Source organism: Thalassophryne amazonica, chromosome 6, assembly GCF_902500255.1.
Source record: "Thalassophryne amazonica chromosome 6, fThaAma1.1, whole genome shotgun sequence".
Lineage (NCBI taxonomy): Eukaryota > Metazoa > Chordata > Actinopteri > Batrachoidiformes > Batrachoididae > Thalassophryne > Thalassophryne amazonica.
In genome coordinates, this window is record NC_047108.1 from 114,073,589 (window position 1) to 114,093,028 (window position 19,440).

The 19,440-nt window shown below is 40.1% G+C and overlaps 1 protein-coding gene across 1 annotated transcript; it reads right to left on the reverse strand.

Moving 5' to 3' along the window:
* Window positions 1-1,336: 1,336 nt before the first annotated feature.
* Window positions 1,337-18,136, reverse strand: LOC117511719 (taste receptor type 1 member 1). The gene is made up of 6 exons (XM_034171631.1): window positions 17,955-18,136; window positions 15,040-15,337; window positions 10,783-11,508; window positions 7,704-7,898; window positions 5,815-5,935; window positions 1,337-2,953 (listed from the first exon to the last, which is right to left on the reverse strand). The coding sequence occupies exons 1-6, from the start codon at window positions 18,134-18,136 to the stop codon at window positions 2,022-2,024; spliced, it is 2,454 nt and encodes an 817-aa protein (XP_034027522.1). The 3' UTR covers window positions 1,337-2,021.
* Window positions 18,137-19,440: the final 1,304 nt, after the last annotated feature.

The following is a 19,440-nucleotide window of genomic DNA, read 5'->3' on the forward strand; positions in this document are numbered from 1 at the left end:
TTTAGAGAGGTCTGATCCAAGCCAACGTACAGAGAGTTACAATAATCTAGTCTACTTGTGACGAAGGCTTGGATAACCTTCTCAAGGTCAATCCTAGAAAAATATGGCTTGGACTTGGTTAGGAGATGGAGTTGCAAGAAACTTGTTCTAACAGCACTGATCTGCTTATCAAATTTAAAATGGCTGTCAAAGAAACAGAAAACACTTCCTCACTAATGTGCAAATAAATGCAGCAAATCATTTACATATGCTTAATTAGCTCATGTACCTATGTGGCATAAACATCAAGTATCTATTAAATATTCTTAAAAGTTTATGGTGTTGACAGGGAGGGAAAAAACAAACCAAAACCAAAATAAATTTACATTAACATGCAAACACACACAGCAAGACAATAATCTAACATGCTCACCTACTTCATAGAAAGTACCTATGGTATAAGTATCAAGTGTCTCCCATGCATTGCATTTGAGAAATCATGAGTACATGAAAAAAAAAAAATTATTATTTTAGCATTATTGTCGTCAAATTATTTACATATAAAGACCAAACAAATAAAATATAATCTGGAATTAATCTGGACTATAAGTATCAAGTGTATACCATGAATTGCTCATAAGTTTCTGTGTTCAAAAGAAAAAATATATTTATTTTCTAGCAAATATAAAAACCCACACAGAAAGGAATTGGACATTGGCGGACTGGAACCCAGAACCGACTGTAAGGTTCTGCTCTCTTGTCCGGGTACGTGTCGTGGTCTCAGGGTTCCAGTCCGGGACGTGTTCCCAGGATGAAAAACTCCTCAGATTGTGCAGCGTTTGGCTATCAGACTCCAGCTTTATGTAACAGTTCAGCTGCCGATTATATAAAACACTGTTTAAGTGTGTAAATCCAGATGTAAAACTCATTGATGTCTGTGTGTTTATAATTGCTGAATTAGTTTTAATTTAATTCACTTTTAATCAGACTTCTTGTTCAGTTTGTTTTAAATTATAAAACACTCAGAATATTTGCTCTGAAAGGGCTTCAGAAGGAAATTAGTAAATTTGATTTGATTTGTGAGCAACAGTGTGGAACCATTGCAGCACCTTGCTGCCAAAATATCAACATTATTATTATCATGTAAAAGTAGCCATGGACATCGACAGTAAAGGCCATAGCACTCTGACATTTAACCTCAATGGCCTTGACCTTTAGCCATATGAATGACCTCTGGCTGACCTTGTTTCTGAAACCCACACAAGTTTGTGCCACATTTCGTTCAAAACAGGTTGGAAATCTGATTCCTTGACCTTAACCGTTCCTTGACCGTTGGGGTTTTTACGTAATTATTGTATGGCCTTGCCTTATAATATAAAGCGCCTTGGGGCAACTGTTTGTTGTGATTTGGCGCTATATAAATAAAATTGATTGATTGATTGATTAAGCTCCACCGAAATGAAATGTTTAAGGGAAATTTTGTGGTCAGCCTTCATTTACAAACCAAGTTTGGTAGAAATCAGCAAAGGGGAGGAGCTGGCCAGCAAAAACAAAGGCAGCCGTGACCTTGGCCCCAATGAATGACATTTGGCAAATTTGTCCTTGAAGAGAAATTCCAGAACCAACCTCCATGTGTGCCACGTTTGGTGCACATTGGAGTGAAAAACACTGACCCCAGTGACACTGACCTCAGTGATTGACCTTTGGTAAATTTGACCTCTTCTGGGCAATTCTGGAACGTACCTCCATGCATATACCAAGTTTATGCAGACTGGAGTGAAAAATAGTTGACCTTTGACCTTTGGGAAATTTGACCTCGCCTCTGGAATTCTGGAACCCACTTACACATGTGTGCCCTGGACCTTTGCCAAAACAAATCCTTGAAGGGCAACTCTGAGGTCAACCTTCATCGATATACCAAGTTTAGTGGAAGCTGACCATCAGAGCACAAATTTTGCTACAGTTGTGTTCTGCAGAAATGCTCATGGGAAAGGAAAAACAAAGAGTTTTCCCCGTCAGTTGCCATGTCCCAGTGGGAGGAGCTACTGGCTCATGGTTTTGGTGTAGGTTTGGATGATGCCCTGGAAGTACTGCTGTGTGTTTTTGTGTGGTTGAAAAATAATAATGTAGCATTTTGGCAGGAAATACCAGAAGAGGAAGGAGTAGAGGCTGGAGAGTACTGAGATGGCGTTCAGGGTTTCTATGTACTTGCCGTAGTACAGCAGGTACTCGGTGGAAAAGATGATCCAGGTGATGATGAGCAGGAGCAGGCAGAAGGTGATGGCTTTTGCCTCGTTGTAATTTTTGGGGAGGTCTTTTCCCATGTAGGAGAAGATAAAACAAAGGAGGCACAGAAATACAAGAAACCAAGCAGGAGACAGAGACACAAGACTGAGCTTTAGTTCACACCCGAGAATGATTTTGTCTGGGTACCAGAAGGTTTCATTGTTAGGTTTTGGGGGTTCCAGAGAATAACTGATGATGAGCAGCAGCGTCTGGACAGTGAAGGCGACAGTGATGACCAGCCACTGGCCGTGATACTTCATCCACCAGCTTCGCAGCTGAGGAAACTTGGCGGCTATTTTGAAAATGCAAACTATTTGAAAAGAGCGCACGACGAAGCACGCTAGACACGGAGTGTAGAAGAGCAAAAACGGCAGGAAGCGCAAGATGCAAGAGGAAGTTGTTGGTTTGCCGAAGTAGAAAAAGATGCTGAGACTGCACAGGCTTAAGCAGCCCAAAATCAGGAAACACATCGGTCCTCCGGCAGACTTGACCACAGGCGTGTTGTAGTTCTTGGCGAACAGAACAGACATGGCCAGCGTGAGAACAACCAAGATCCAGCTCACCACCATGGTGGCTATGGCCAGGCTGTCGGTGAAGGGAACGTACTCCATCGACCGCGGACTGCAGGACATACTTCCCATCGTAGACCACTCTGTCTCCTTACAGGGGAGGCACTGGTAGGGGTTTTCTGTATCACAAGAGATGGACAATGAGTTCAAGGTTCATTTCTGAAAACAAAACTTCAGACAGTCAATGGAACAACACGCTGAAAGTGCTTAATTTTCTATTTTATTTTCTAAATAACTAGAAGGACAGGTGACCTACAGTAGTACCTCAGCCAAGGCCCCACAGGGTCCCCTTTCATTTTAAGTCATAAATCAAGTTTCAGTTTTTATCTTATTCCAGTGGGTCACCCCTTATCCAAAGACATATTTTGTCTAGTTGATCCAGATCATCTCCTGGTTTCTACCAAAGTACCAAAATGATTTCAATTTATTCCATTCAACTTATTTTATTTGTATGGCAACAAATAACAACAAAGCTGCTTCAAGGTGCTTCACAGGAAGGAAGTCTGACCTCATCAACCCCCCTGAGCAACAACACAGGAGACAGTGGCACATCCTGTCCTCAACCTTGATACTGATCACTCATCTGTGTTTCTAATTGATCTTTGATCCTAATCACTGATCTTAAAATTTTACAGTCATTGCCTATCTTAAATCTTGATATTTGATATCAAACCCATGCTTGACTCTGAGCTTTGAACGTAACCACTCATCTTTGATTCTGATGTTGCCCCAATGATGCATCTTTATTTCCGATTTCTCAACTTTGAATCTTTCTGAACTTTCAGTCTATTCACTCATCACTCATCTTTGGTCCTAATCCCTTAATTTAGAGTTTGATCACTCGTCTTTGTTGATGAGATGTAAATTTTGAACATGAAGGTTGATCCTAATCACTCATCTTTGTGCCTTACTGTAACTTTCATATACATCACTCATGTTTTACTCTGACAGCTGGACTTTGATCCTTTGAACTTTGAGCTTAATCACTCATCTTTGTTTATGATATCTGAACACTTGACACTAATCACTTGTCTTTGATCGTGATCTTTGATATGCATCACTCATGTTTGATTCTGAAAGCTGGGTTTTGATCCAGAACTTTGACCCTAATCACTCATCTTTGACATGTACCTTTCATATGTACAACCCCAATTCCAATGAAGTTGAGACGTTGTGTAAAATGTAAATAAAAACAGAATACAATTTGCAAATCCTCTTCAACCTATATTCAATTGAATACACAACAAAGACAAGATATTTAATGTTCAAACTGATAGACTTTGTTGTTTTTGTGCAAATATTTGCTCATTTTGAAATGGATGCCTGCAACACATTTCAAAAAAGTTGGGACGGGGCAACAAAAAGGCTGGGAAAGTTGATGAATGCTCAAAGAACACCTAATTGGAAACAGGTGAGTGCCATGATTGGGTATAAAAGGAGCATCCCCAAAAGGCTCAGCCATTCACAAGCAAAGATGGGGCAAGGATCACCACTTTGTGAACAACTGCGTGAAAAAATAGTCCAACAGTTTAAGAACATCCATCCATCCATTTTCTTCCGCTTTATCTGGAGTCGGGTCGCGGGGGCAGCAGCTCAAGCAAAGCCGCCCAGACCTCCCGATCCACACACACCTCCCCCAGCTCCTCCGGGGGAACCCCAAGGCGTTCCCAAACCAGCTGAGAGATGTAGTCTCTCCAGCGTGTCCTGGGTCTTCCCCGGGGCCTCCTCCCAATGGGAGTGCCCGGAACACCTCTCCAGTGAGGCGTCCAGGCTCTTTTCTGGAGTTTAAGAACAATGTTTCTCAATGTTCAACTGCAAGGAATTTAGGGATTCCATCATCTACAGTCCATAATATAATCAGAAGATTGAGAGAATCTGGAGACCTTTTTACACATAAGCAGCAAGGCTGAAAACCAACACTGAATGCCCGTGACCTTCGATCCCTCAGGTGGGACTGCATTAAAAACTGACATCATTGTGTAAAGAACCTTACTGCGTAGGCTCAGGAACACTTCAGAAAACCATTGTCAGTTAATACAGTTTATCGCTACATCTACAAGTGCAAGTTAAAACTCTACCATGCAAAGCGAAAGCCATACATCAACAACATCCAGAAACGCAGCCGACTTCTCTGGAGCCGAGCTTATTTGAAATGGACAGACGCAAAGTGGAAAAGTGTGCTGTGGTCTGATGAGTCTACATTTCAAATTGTTTTTGGAAATCATGGACGTTGTGTCCTCCGGACAAAAGAGGAAAAAGACCATCCAGATTGTTGCGCAAAGTTCATAAGCCAGCATCTGTGAGGAAAAAGACCATCCAGATTGTTGCGCAAAGTTCATAAGCCAGCATCTGTGATGGTATGGGGGTGTGTTGGTGCCCATGGCATGGGCAACTTACACATCTGTGATGGCACCATCAATGCTGAAAGGTACATCCTGGTTTTGGAGCAACACATGCTGCCAACCAAACAACGTCTTTTTCAGAGATGTCCCTGCTTATTTCAGCAAGACAATGCCAAGCCACATTCTGCACGTTACAACAGCGTGGCTTCGTAAAAGAGTGTGGGTACTAGGCTGGCCTGCCTGCAGTCCAGACCTGTTACCCATTGGAAATGTGTGGTGCATTATGAAGCGCAAAATACGACAACAGAGACCCCGGACTGTTGAACAACTGAAGTTGTACATCAAGCAAGAATGGGAAAGAATTCCACCTACAAAGCTTCAACAATTAGTGTCCTCAGTTGCCAAACACTTATTGAGTGTTGTTAGAAGGAAACGTGATGTAACACAGTGGGAAACAAACCACTGTCCCAGCTTTTTTGAAACGTGTTGCAGGCATCCATTTCAAAATGAGAAAATATTTGCACAAAAACAATAAGGTTTATCCTGATTGCTGACCTCTGATCGATTTCTCTGATTGCAGATAGCTTCCATTAGTGTTCTCTCACTAATTTTCCTGTGAGAACAATTCAACAACTCACCTGTGGTGTTGATATAACTTCCATTTGGGCAGATTTGACAGTTGAAGCAGCATTTGTGGATTCCGTCTTGTTTTTTTGCATATCCTTCAGGACACTCTTTAGAACACAGTGAAACTGGAACCTGGACAGAAAATCAAAGTGGGAGAAACTCAACACTATAAAGAACTGTGGGAAAGTGGTAGAAATTATTACTGTGCACCCGGAAAGTATTCACAGCGTTTCACTGTTTCCACATTTTATGTTATATACTTATTCCAAAATGGATGAAATTCATTTTTCCCTTCAAATTCTACTTACAATACCCCATAATAATAACATGAAAAAAGTTTTTTTTTTTTTTTTTTTTTTTTTTTTTTAAGATTTTTGCAAATATATTAAAGTAAAAACTAAGAAATCACATGTACGTAAGTATTCACAGCCTTTGCTCAATACTTTCTTGATGCACCTTTAGCAGCAATTACAGCCTCAGGTATTCGTGAATATGATGCTACAACCTTGGTGCAACTATTTTTGGCCAGTTTGACCCATTCCTCTTTGCAGCACCTCTCAAGCTCCATCAGGTTGGATGGGGAGCGTCGGTGCACAGATATTTTCAGATCTCTCTAGAGATGTTCAACCGGATTCAGGTCTGGGCTCTGGCTGGGTCACTCAAGGACATTCACAGAGTTGTCCTGAAGCCACTCCTTTGATATCTTGGCTGTGTGCTTAGGGTCATTGTCCTGCTGAAGATGAACCATCATCCCAGTCTGAGGTCAAGAGCGCTCTGGAGCAGGTTTTCATCCAGGATGTCTCTGTACATTGCTGCATTCATCTTTCCCTCAATCCTGACTAGTCTCCCAGTTCCTGCTACTGAAAAATATCCCCACAGCATGATGCTGCCACCACCATGCTCAACAGACCAGAGAATTTGTTTCTTCTGGTATGAGAGTCCTTCAGGTGCCATGTGCCTTTTACTAAGGAGTGGCTTCCGTCTGGCAACTCTACCATACAGGCCTGATGGATTGGTGCAGAGATGGTTGTCTTTCTGGAAGGTTCTCCTCTCCCCACAGAGGAATGCTGGAGCTCTGACAGAGTGACTATCAGGTTCTTGGTCATCTCCCTGACTAAGGCCCTTCTCCACCCGATGACTCAGTTTAGACGAGCGTCCAGCTCTAGGAAGAGTCCTAGTGGATCCAAACTTCTTCCATTTATGAATGATGGAGGCCACTGTGTTCATTGGGACATTCAAAGTAACAGAAATGTTTCTGTACCCTTTCCCATATTTGTGCCTCGAGACAATCCTGTCTCAGAGGTCTGCAGAAAATTCCCTTGGCTTCATGCTTGGTATGTTCTCTGACATGCACTCTCAACTGTGGGGCCTTATATGTAGACAGGTGTGTGTCTTTCCAAATCATGTCAAATCAACTGAATTTATACTAGGTGGACTTCAGTTAAGCTGTAGAAACATCTCAAGGATGATCAGTGAAAACAGGAGCTGCCTGAGCTCAATTTTGAGCTTCATGGCAAAGGCTGTGAATACTTATATACGTGTGATTTCTTAGTTTTTTATTATTATATTTGTAATAAATTAGCAAAAATGTAAAAAAAAATACTGTTTTCACATTGTCATTATGGGGTATTGTGTGTAGAATGTTGAGGGAAAAAATATTTAATCCATTTTGCAATAAGGCTGTACAAAAAAGAATAAGGCTAACAAAAAAGGGAAGTGCTTTCCAGGTTCACTGTATTATTATTTATTATTATCATTATTATTTATTTTTATAATGGAACAGTCCTCAACATACCTGCAATTAACTTGTCTACAACTTGTGCCGCCTGCCAACATCACCAACAAAATTACACAAATAAACATATAAAACTACAACATACTGCTTTATTTAAAAACTTACTCCTTTTGTGTGCCACTCAATTTTACTGTTGTTGATGAAGAATTGCTGCGATTGTTCAAATCCGACCACTTGTGCATCTCCGCTGTGATTCCAGAAAACCACAGAATAGGTCCCGTATGTTGGGTCACCATTTGCATCAAATTGAATCTTCTGGTTTAAAAGAGTGAAGTTGGACTTCTTCAGTTCATCTAGAACCTGATGTGGGTCACAAAGTTCACAGGAATGTTACTCAATGAATAAAGCGGCTACAATTTTTTTTTTTGATGTCTCAGAAACTAATGGACTGATCTCAAATAATATAAAAAATACATTTTAGAGCAGATTTGTCAAAAAATATAATTGATCATTTTGACAAAGTAAAATTTGCTAATCAGCAAATTATAACAAAACAGCTTTGAACAAAAAGAGTCATAATAAAGAGGACTAAGAGGCAGGAAATGGAACATTGGGAGTTTTTGACATCTAAATTATGATAATTATCAGTATTTGGAGAACACCATAATTTATCTCCAATTACAGATATATAACTGCTGATGAGGGTGTGCAGAGGTTGATATACTTTGGTGTCATCTGCAAATATTTTGCACAATGGCCTAATAACAGAATTAAGATCATTAATAAACAACAAAAAGAACAGGACCAAAAACTGAACCTTGGGGCATGCCAGTAGTTACCTAAACCCATTTTGACCTAGATTTATTAAGAGACACACATTGTTTTTTTTGATTATGCAAAGCCTTTACGGGAAACTAAGTAAACTGCATCACTAGATGTGCCGCTGTCATACATGAAAGGTCAGTAAGGTATATCTTATATACACTCAACAAAAATATAAACGCAACACTTTTGGTTTTGCTCCCATTTTGTATGAGATGAACTCAAAGATCTAAAACTTTTTCCACATATACAATATTACCATTTCTCTCAAATATTGTTCACAAACCAGTCTGAATCTGTGATAGTGAGCACTTCTCCTTTGTTGAGATAATCCATCCCACCTCACAGGTGTGCCATATCAAGATGCTGATTAGACACCATGATTAGTGCACAGGTGTGCCTTAGACTGCCCACAATAAAAGGCCACTCTGAAAGGTGCAGTTTTATCACACAGCACAATGCCACAGATGTCGCAAGATTTGAGGGAGCGTGCAATTGGCATGCTGACAGCAGGAATGTCAACCAGAACTGTTGCTCGTGTATTGAATGTTCATTTCTCTACCATAAGCCGTCTCCAAAGGCGTTTCAGAGAATTTGGCAGTACATCCAACCAGCCTCACAACCGCAGACCACGTGTAACTACACCAGCCCAGGACCTCCACATCCAGCATGTTCACCTCCAAGATCATCTGAGACCATCCACTCGGACAGCTACAGGAACAATCGGTTTGCATAACCAAAGAATTTCTGCACAAACTGTCAGAAACTGTCTCAGGGAAGCTCATCTGCATGCTCGTCGTCCTCATCGGGGTCTCGACCTGACTCCAGTTCGTCGTTGTAACCGATTTGAGTGGGCAAATGCTCACATTTGCTGCCGTTTGGCACGTTGGAGAGGTGTTCTCTTCATGGATGATGTGAAGGAGATGTGTTGCACTGCATGAGGCAAATGGTGGTCACACCAGATACTGACTGGTATCCCCCCCAATAAAACAAAACTGCACCTTTCAGAGTGGCCTTTTATTGTGGGCAGTCTAAGGCACACCTGTGCACTAATCATGGTGTCTAATCAGCATCTTGATATGGCACACCTGTGAGGTGGGATGGATTATCTCAGCAAAGGAGAAGTGCTCAATATCACAGATTTAGACTGGTTTGTGCACAGTATTTGAGGGAAATGGTGATATTGTGTATGTGGAAAACGTTTTAGATCGTTGAGTTAATCTCATACAAAATGGGAGCAAAACCAAAAGTGTTGCGTTTATATTTTTGTTGAGTATATTATATTCCGATTCTAAGGTGGAACTATGCCAGTATGCAAAGGTATATCTAAATATCTAAAGGGGAGTAAAATAGGAGAGTAGAAAAGAGCAGAGTAGAGCCACTTAGGTGCCTGGTCTTGAGAACCAGGGATGGATGCATGTCTGATCCTCTAACAATAGATTGGTGAGGCAACAACGACCGAGTCTAAAACCAAACTGGTCATTACTTAGCATATGTAATCTATCAATTTCTGCTGAATTAACTTCTCAAAATTTTCCAAGTTTGGGATGTGAAGCTCATGGGCCTGTAATTTCCAGCCTTTGATCTGTGACCTTTTTAAAAGACGAATATAACATGAGCCATTTTTCAGTCCTCCAGTAGTAAACCTTGATACAGCGACTGTCCAAAATATACGACAAACAGGAAAAGCTGAAACAAATCACAGTTTATTTTAGAATTCTAGGATGCAGTCCATCTGGTCCAAAAACCATATTTGGATAAGTATTCTGAAGTGATGATTGTATATCTTATACCTTAAAAAACATATCTTCCAAAGCTGTGTTGTATTTATAAGCAACTTACATTTTCAAAGCATGGATCTAACAATAGTGTTGAGTTTCACCGCATGGCTATAAAAATAACTTTGATCTTCATCATGGGACCTAAAAATAACTTTGATCTTCACTACAGGGACCTACAATAACTTTGGGCTTCACCATGTGTATCTAAAAATAACTTTGATCTTCACCACAGGACCTAAAATTAATTTTGATCTTCACCACAGGCTCTAACAATAACTTTGATTATTATCATGGCACCAAAGAATAACTTTGAGCTGCACCATGGGCACCTATGCGAAAGTAATAACAGCCAGTCGTTATTATTATCACCACCATTCAGCAAAGGAGGACCTTGTTACATTATAAATCACTGTGATGTCATAAAACATAAAATACTGGAAGAGAAAAAAGGAAAAGAAACACATGAAAGAAATCTACCTCTGTATGTAATCAGCTCTTCTCTGATCCTCTCCACAAAATTTGTTCACAATGTACTTTTTTTGTACTGTGATAAACAGATGGTCCAGTCACCTGACCACTGCCCCTGCTGGTTGTTTGAGGTAATAACCCACCTGTAGGTGTTTGGAGTAACTCATACCTACCATGTACGAGTGCACTGTAGTACTATTGCTACATTCTCCAGCTCCACATTGTAAGATGTTGTGTAAGGCGTGGGCGACGGCGTAGACGGCAGAATAAACAGGAAACGAGTAAGACTGGTCCTCTGTCACGATATCTTCTGGACTCAGGCTGCTGCAGTTGCAAGCCTGATTACAGAAGTCCTCTTGTCCTCCATCGTCGCAGTAATTCTGGCTTTTGGACGAGTAGATAAAATCAGTGAATCCAGGTATGTACACAGCGGACTCAGAAATGCCGAGTACTGTTCCGATACTTTGGATCCCTTTCTGCTGGCGGAGCTTCTTGTTTAAGGACCAAGCATCACTGGCTATCCACACCTTCTTGGTGATGTTCAGTCTGATCGCCGCCTCGATCACAGCTTCAGCGTATCTCTTAGCAGCGAAAACGATGACGGCGTGAATCTGCTGAGCTTCGATCTGTTTGAAGATGAGGGAGTAGTTGGTGTTGTGGTTGAGGTCAACGTTGTACGCCAGGCAGATCTTCGTGTTCTTAATTTCACTGCGGAACAGTTCGAGGCTGTCTTTGCCATAGTCGCTGTCACTGTTAAGGAACGCCACCCAGGTCCAGTTGAAGTGCAGTAAGATTTTAATCAGCACGCGTATGGCGTGTTTGTTGGAATGTACCGTTCGCAGAAAAGTGGGAAATCTCTGTTTTTCTGACAGGATGGAAGCAGCAGCTCCATAGCCAATCTGTGAGGAGAGCAACAGAGGAAGTATAAAAAACAGAAAAAATTCCAATCAGAGTTTAGATCGTGACACAGCACTAAGTCGGCACTTTTAAAAGTTCATAATGACATCACTTTGTCGGTGGATGCAGGGAATCCTGATGTGCTGGTTCTGTTGGACCTCACAGCAGCCTTTGATACTGTGGATCACACAGTACTTGTTTTCCGGTTAGAACATTTTATTGGCATTCAGCATACTTAAATGGTTTAGATCATATTTGGCTGAAAGGAGCTTTTCTGTTATGACTGGGGACCTCTCCTCATCAACTGCTCCTCTGTGTTGTGGAGTGCCGCAGGGTTCTGTTCTTGGGCCTATTCTATTTTCTTTGCACATTCTGCCATTAGGGTCAATTATAGCCCAGCACAACCTGTCCTTTCATTGCTATGCGGATGATCTGCAAATCTATCTGCCTATGAGGACTAATGGGAGTGATGCTTTGTCATCATTATTTAACTGTATTCGCGATGTAAAGCAGTGGCTGTCCCAAAATGTCCTTTACCTGAATGATGGTAAAACTGAGATCATGGTGTTTGAACGCTCTGGCATACCAAATGTGGCAATGCCAAATTTTGGTGCTCTGGCTAATTATGTCAAACCAGCTGTCAAGAATTTTGGAGTGATATTTGACAGCTGTTTGAAGTTCGATCAACAGATAAACTCTGTTGTCAAAGCAAGTTTTTTCCAGCTTTGTCTATTGGCTAAAATAAAGCACTTCCTCAGTAGACGTGATTTTGAGACAGCCATTCATGCTTTCATCAGCTCCAGACTTGATTATTGTAATGCACTTTATTCTGGCATTAATCAGTCTTCTCTTGCACGTCTCCAATTTGTGCAGAATGCTGCTGCTCATCTTTTAACAAACATTTTTAAATATGAGCATATTACGCTCATTGGCGTAATATGCTGTATAACTGAAGCTGTATAACTGGGGATACAAAATGCAAAACATGCACAATGCACAATTTCTCCAATCACAGCCACAGAAGCCTGTAACGTCTTCCTGGTTGTCTGGGTGTCTAGGTGACTTTCCTCACTCTTCTCCTTCTTGCACAGTCACTCAGTTTTTGACAACTGTCTACTCCACGCAGATTTACCATAGAGTGCCATACTATTTGTATTTCTTCATAACTGATGTAAATAAAGTTCAAGACATATTCAGTGACTTGGAAATGTTCATATATCCATCTCCTGACTTGTCTGAAGAAAACTTGCCAATAAAACTGATTATTTACAGGTATTATACAAAAGGGGCCCATTACTTATACCCATCATCTTGGCTTTTATATTTTTTATTAATTGATATCAAGCTGTAGAGATATACTTTCAATTTGAGTCTAAGGAAGATAATTTTAGAAATTTTTATATTGAGAAGTCTGATTTACTTTTGTATTTGAAAAGCGATAAACAAATTAAAATGTGTGAAATACCAAGGGGCCAAATACTTTTGCAAGCTACTCTATGGCCTTGCACATCCCTACTTGTCTGAAATTTTAACTTTGCACACTTACAGTAGGACATTACGAGCATATGGCCAGCTTTACTTAGATGTTTCGAGGTCAAGATACAAACGCTGGGGTGATCATGTTTTCGCGGTAGCTGGCCCCGCACTGTGGAACAAGCTACCTCTTGAATTTCGTACTATTCCTGACCTAGCACTTTTTAAATCTAAGTTAAAGACTTACTTATTTCAACTGGATTTTAACACCTAGTGGGGAGGTGACATGTTCTGTTTTTACGTGCCGTTTTAAAATTTTATTGTATATGTGCTTTATTTTTGTGAATTTGTGTTTTTAATGTTAAGCACTTTGGATATCAGTAAATCTGTAAAGCGCTCTATAAATAAATGTTGATTGATTGATTGATTGATTGATTGATTGATAGGTCAAATTCAAGGTCTAACTGTTGAACACAGTTTGGGGTCCACATTGATGAAGTGGTTCCATTTTGCCAGGAACGGATCAAACTCAGTAAGAATACCACTGGGCATGAAGTCAGTAAGAGCTATGGCAACTTGACCACACTGACCTTGACCTTCATCAAAAAGGCTGACATCTATCTGACCTGGTCAATACCACATTTAGTCAAAATCAGGAGTTGAAGGAGAAGGAGTTGGCCAACAGACAGACTAGCAAGACCTGACCTTGACCCCAATGATTGGCCTTTGGCAAGTTTGATCTTGCTGGGCAAATATGGAACAAATCACAAAATCACATATGTGCCAGGGTTGAAGTGAAAAAAATTCAATTTTGACCTTTGACCCCAATGACATTAACCCAACGAGTTACCTTTGGTAAATTTGACATACCTGCATATGTGTGCCACGCTTGGTGGACATTGGAATGGGAAAACTTACAACCTGTACTTTGACGCCAATGACCTTGACCCATGCAATTAACCCTTCAGAAATTCAATGCCACCTAGCCAGTTCCAGATCCCACCTACATTATGTGTGAGACGCTTGGTGGACATCAGAACAAACAAAACAAAAATCTAAATTTTGACCTTTGACTCATTGACCTTGACCTTTGCCAATAAAATTGTTAAGGCCAATTCAGGGCTCAACCTTCCTCAGCATACCAGGTTCAAGGGAAACCGACCAAAGGAACTGGGAGGAGATAGAGAACAAACAGAAAAACTTCAAATTATAGTATGACATCAAAGACACACAGAACCTTATTATGACATCAGACAGGACCTTATTATGACATCTCCGAATCACTGTCAAACACACAAAGCACATGCTCCCTTTAGGATCCCTTCCTGTATTTATTTTTTAAACAAATTGTGATCAGCTCTCTCTAAAACAAACGTCAAGGTCAAATGTCAAGTCTGGATTTTCACCCCAGGGACTGAGTGATGCTTTTGGCTCTGTGTCGACTGTCGGCTTTTGATGTATCTTTGTAGATGACCAAACAAACAATATCAGCATCAACAACAACAAAAAAGATTGTGACCGTTGGCTTGGAAGAACATAGACTCATCGAGAAAGATGCGAAAGGGACATTTGTTTTGGGGACACTGAAAAAAGGATGACAAATAACATAACTGTCTTATGTATCTCTATTAGATACATAAGACAGTTATGTCAGTTGGACATGTTCTGATCATGTGCCACCAAAGTGCATATCATGTAAATCCAACAGACTTTTTTCTGGTGCAGGCTGCTTAGAACAAACATGTTGCAGTTTTTGAAAGTTTTTGATAAATTTCAAATCTGATTTTCTGCTTATTAAAACTGAGCTCCCACATGCTTTTTCTGAATCTAAAATTTATTATTCAAATTGCAGAACTTTTATAGAAATCCACAGTCTTGGACAGATGAAGAACAAAGGAACAAATTGACGCCAGCAGCTCCCCCTGGCGGCCTTTCTGCAGCACTGCCGTCACCCTGACGACTAGATATTTAGTTTGGAGATGTCATGAAGAAGTACCCTTTGACTCACTTTTCATTTCCAACAAAACATTTCAAATTTAACAATAATGTGTGGTATTTACCAGCGGGATGAGGTTCATGGTGAAGAACGGAGCCACGGTCACGGTCTCAGTGCTCTCAAAAGGCCCGAGCACTCCGAGCAGTCTGGACACTCTTTTCTGTTTGTGGTCCAGCGGTTTGATGGAGCCGTTGGATGAGATGAGTTTGAGAATTCCCGGGAAATTGTGCAAGTCAGAGCAGTGGTCAAAAATCTCGTAGCCTAGGGACACGTTTGGCAGCAGGTCGGTTGAGTTGTTGATTTGTTCAACGGAGAATCTCATCACCTGAAACCGCCGGTAACTCGACAGAGATAGAGGCTGGCTGTGAGCACAGAAAACAGAGTGACATTAAAACAAATTCTTACTTAAATACCCTGTTTGAGGAGAAGTAGCCATAAAAACAAAGGATTTAGTGTCATCTAGTGGTGAGGTCTCAGAATGCATTCTGATGTCACCAGTCACAATTTTGTTTTCCTTTCATGGTTTTGCTTTGTTTGCAAAAGTTGAGCTCGGGTTCTCTTTGGGTCAGTGGGGTCCAGGTACTGTTCCTACAGTTGGATGTAAACTTGATTTTAATTTAAGTTATAAAACAGACATTTATGCCTAAATCTGACCTTTATATGAACAGAACACAGCGCTGCTGAGTTTACAGACAATGTACTGTTACACAGTGGCGGCTCCAGAGGTTTTTTTTTTCTTTTCTTATGGGGTTCGGTGGGGGGGGGGGGGGGGGGGGCTACAAATATGTTGCCAATTAAGATGTAAAATATAAACAAATCAAGTCATAACAGTGATGCGTTTGGACACAAAAGCTGGGCCATGAAAATATCACTATAATTGTGTGTTTTACAGTAAAAGTGCCACATTTTGTACACATAGTTTGATATTTAATTAAAAAAATAGACATCATGACAAGCTCTTTTTTTAATCAATGCAACTGTTTGAAATGGATTCAGTGTGTAAAATAACATAACAAAACACATCCTTTGTGTCTTTATGACCTTTAGGGGGACAGAAATGTGAAAAGATTGTTTGATGATAAAGCATCAAATTTTGATAATTGTTTGATGCATACTTTACAAAAAAAAAATAAATAAAAAATATCAGATACCAAGCCAACCTCAATTTTTTCACCTGATGACAATAAATAACAAAATTCAAGATGGCTGTCATGCCACTGTATGTGTCATAAAGATGCAAATAAAGTGTCATTATCTTTCTTACTCTCCAAATCCATTTCAACAATTAGATTTTTTTAGAATGAAAAAAAAACTTGACATGATCTTGATCATGAGCTTGACATGATCTCTCTCTCTCTCTCTCTCTAAAAATGGTTTTGTTTAACATATTTGCTCTTCTACAAATAAAAATTTTGGAGGTTTTACATGTAGAAAAGTTGATTGTATATATGTGTATGTATATATGTCTTTTTTTAGGTACTCGGTGGGCATTGGACTGCAAATAGCTTGAATTTACATGGTGATATAATTATGTTGTCGTTTATTTTATGGTACAAATAGTGAGGAGACAGAAGTTTATACGGTGGATCCAGAAAGTATTCACAGTGCTTCACTTTTTCCACATTTTATGTTACAGCGTTATTCCAAAATGGAGCAAATTCACTTTTTCCTTCTCACAATCTACTCAAAACACCCCATAATAACAACATGAAATATTCAAGATTAAAAAAAAAAAAGCAACCAAGAAATCACGTGTACATAAGTATTCACAGCCTTTGCTCAATAATTTGTTGATGCACCTTTGGCAGCAATTACAGCCTCAGGTATTCTTGAATATGATTCACAGAGTTGTCCTGAAGGCACTCCTTAACTAGCAGTTAAAGCGTTGGGCTTGAGACCAGAGGATCCTCGGTCCAAATCCCAGCCTGAGCAGAAAAATCACTAAGGGCCCTTGGGCAAGGTCCTTAATCCCCAAGTTGCTCCCAGTTTGTAATGAGCACCTTGTATGGCAGCAGTCTGATATCGGCATGAATGTGAGGCATTATTGTAAAGGGCTTTGAGCATCTGATGCAGATTGAAAAGCACTATATAAATGCAGTCTATTTACAATTTATGTACGGGATTTCCATCTAATAATATATGTAGCCCAAACTCAAATAAAACACATCCATGCAAGATAATGTCATTTATTTGAGTTGGGGCTACATATATTTATTAGATGGACATCCTGCACATAATAGAATTGAGTTCATCCAGAGCATCAGTTTTTTGAGTGCACAGCATGATGCTGCCACCACACTTCACTGTAGGGATGATGCCTGGTTTCCTCCAAACATGACGCCTGGTATTCAAACCAAAGAGTTCAATGTTTGTCGAATTTGTCAAATTTTTTTTTTGTGTGTGTGTGTGGGGGGGGGGGATTTGATCCATTTTTAAATAAGGTATTAACATAAAATGTGGAAAAAAGTAAAGAGCTGTCACTTTCCAGATGCACTATGGACTACTTCCTTCTCCTTTTCAAGCAGTGTTTCTTGGTTGACATTTTTCTTGTTTTCTTTGTTTAAAATTAATTAATTCAAAAGCTATAAATCTAACAACAAAGCTCCCCCTTTCAAGGGTCCCCTTTAGTTGGCACCATTTTTCATCACCCTTCCTGAATTCTGGGACTGTTGGCCTCCAGTTTCTAGATGGAGTCATTTAAATCATGTTAGTATACCACTAAGAACACAATAATGGAGGGGATCAAACGTGACTGTCGACCCCATTGCAGAGCATAAACATATTATTGGTGTTACGGAAACAAGTGCATCAAAGTTCATCAGGTTGTCCTGATTATACGACTTTGTTGTGAGACAAGATGACAGTGTGTACTGTTTTGGACTCATGTTAACTACCTCGGAGGGTACGACAGGGTACATAGAGAGGGTTTCCCCAGGTAGTCAAACAACCACAAAACATGTTTCAACAACTATCACTCACCTGGAGCAGTCAATGGCTACGGGTCTGTCATGAGGAAGGAGGCTACTGGAACGATGGACATCAAAAAGTCCACCTAATAAATAATCTCCTTCCAGTTTGAACTCTGAGGCAGCAGCAGAGCAACGAACGCAGACGTGCACCAGCAACTCCAGCAGGCAGACCGAAGCAAGGAAACGCTTCATCGTGCAGGTATGATTATTCAAATCCGAAGTGAACTCTGAGCACAGACTTCGGACGGAGCCCTTTATAGGAAGCTGGTGGTGTCCGCCCACCCCGGATCATTTCCATGCACGTGGAAATACATGAGCTGGTACCAACATGTAGCTGAAGATATTTCACAAATCAGTATGCAAACACCTTTTCTACTGCAGAGGATCGAACTAACCTGAACACAACCTGATTGTCCTGCTTTTAAATTCACTATCAGATACAGAAACACAGTCAACCAACAAAATATATTAAAAACAACCAGCAGTTATGCTGTCGTCATGTCAGCGAAAACCCATTTAATTTTGTTTTCCTAAATGTGGTACTTTTGTGTTTATATTACTGGAAATTGAATATATTTTTTGTTGTTCAGACAAAAGTCATGTGAAGATGTAAATACCCACAACTCGATCACCAAGTGGGGCTCGTAAAGGATGGGTCGAGTCAAAACCACCTCACGTTTGATGTTTGCTTCAATTCAAAATCATGGAAAAACTTTTTTCTTTTTTATGGATTATGGGCTCCATAATATGTACAGGCAGGGGCAGATCCAGGGGTTGGTGGGGGTCCCCTTTAATGGACCAAAAAACCCCCACTGAAAGCTCTATTCAGCAACAAGGGACACAGCTGAATTTATACTAGACCATGACTCAGCAAAGTTGTTCACATTTTTAGCCAAAGATGGTTCAAATGTTTTCTGTTGTCATCTTAATGTCACAGCATCAAGTTCAAGATTGTACAACTAAAATTAATAAAGGTTATAAAGTATCTCTTCCCTGTGATTGCATTTTGTGGTGAAATACAACCCCTGGCAATAATTATGGAATCACCGGCCTCGGAGGATGTTCATTCAGTTGTTTAATTTTGTAGAAAAAAAGCAGAGCACAGACATGACACAAAACTAAAGTCATTTCAAATGGCAACTTTCTGGCTTTAAGAAACACTATAAGAAATCATGAAAAAAAAAATTGTGGCAGTCAGTAAAGGTTACTTTTTTTAGACCAAGCAGAGGGAAAAAATATGGAATCACTCAATTCTGAGGAATAAATTATGGAATCACCCTGTAAATTTTCATCCCCAAAACTAACACCTGCATCAAATCAGATCTGCTCATTACTCTGCATCTAAAAAGGAGTGATCACACCTTGGAGAGCTGCACCAAGTGGACTGACATGAATCATGGCTCCAACACAAGAGATGTCAATTGAAACAAAGGAGAGGATTATCAAACTCTTAAAAAACTCTTAAAAAATAAAAGTAGAAAAGGGGGTGTTCATAA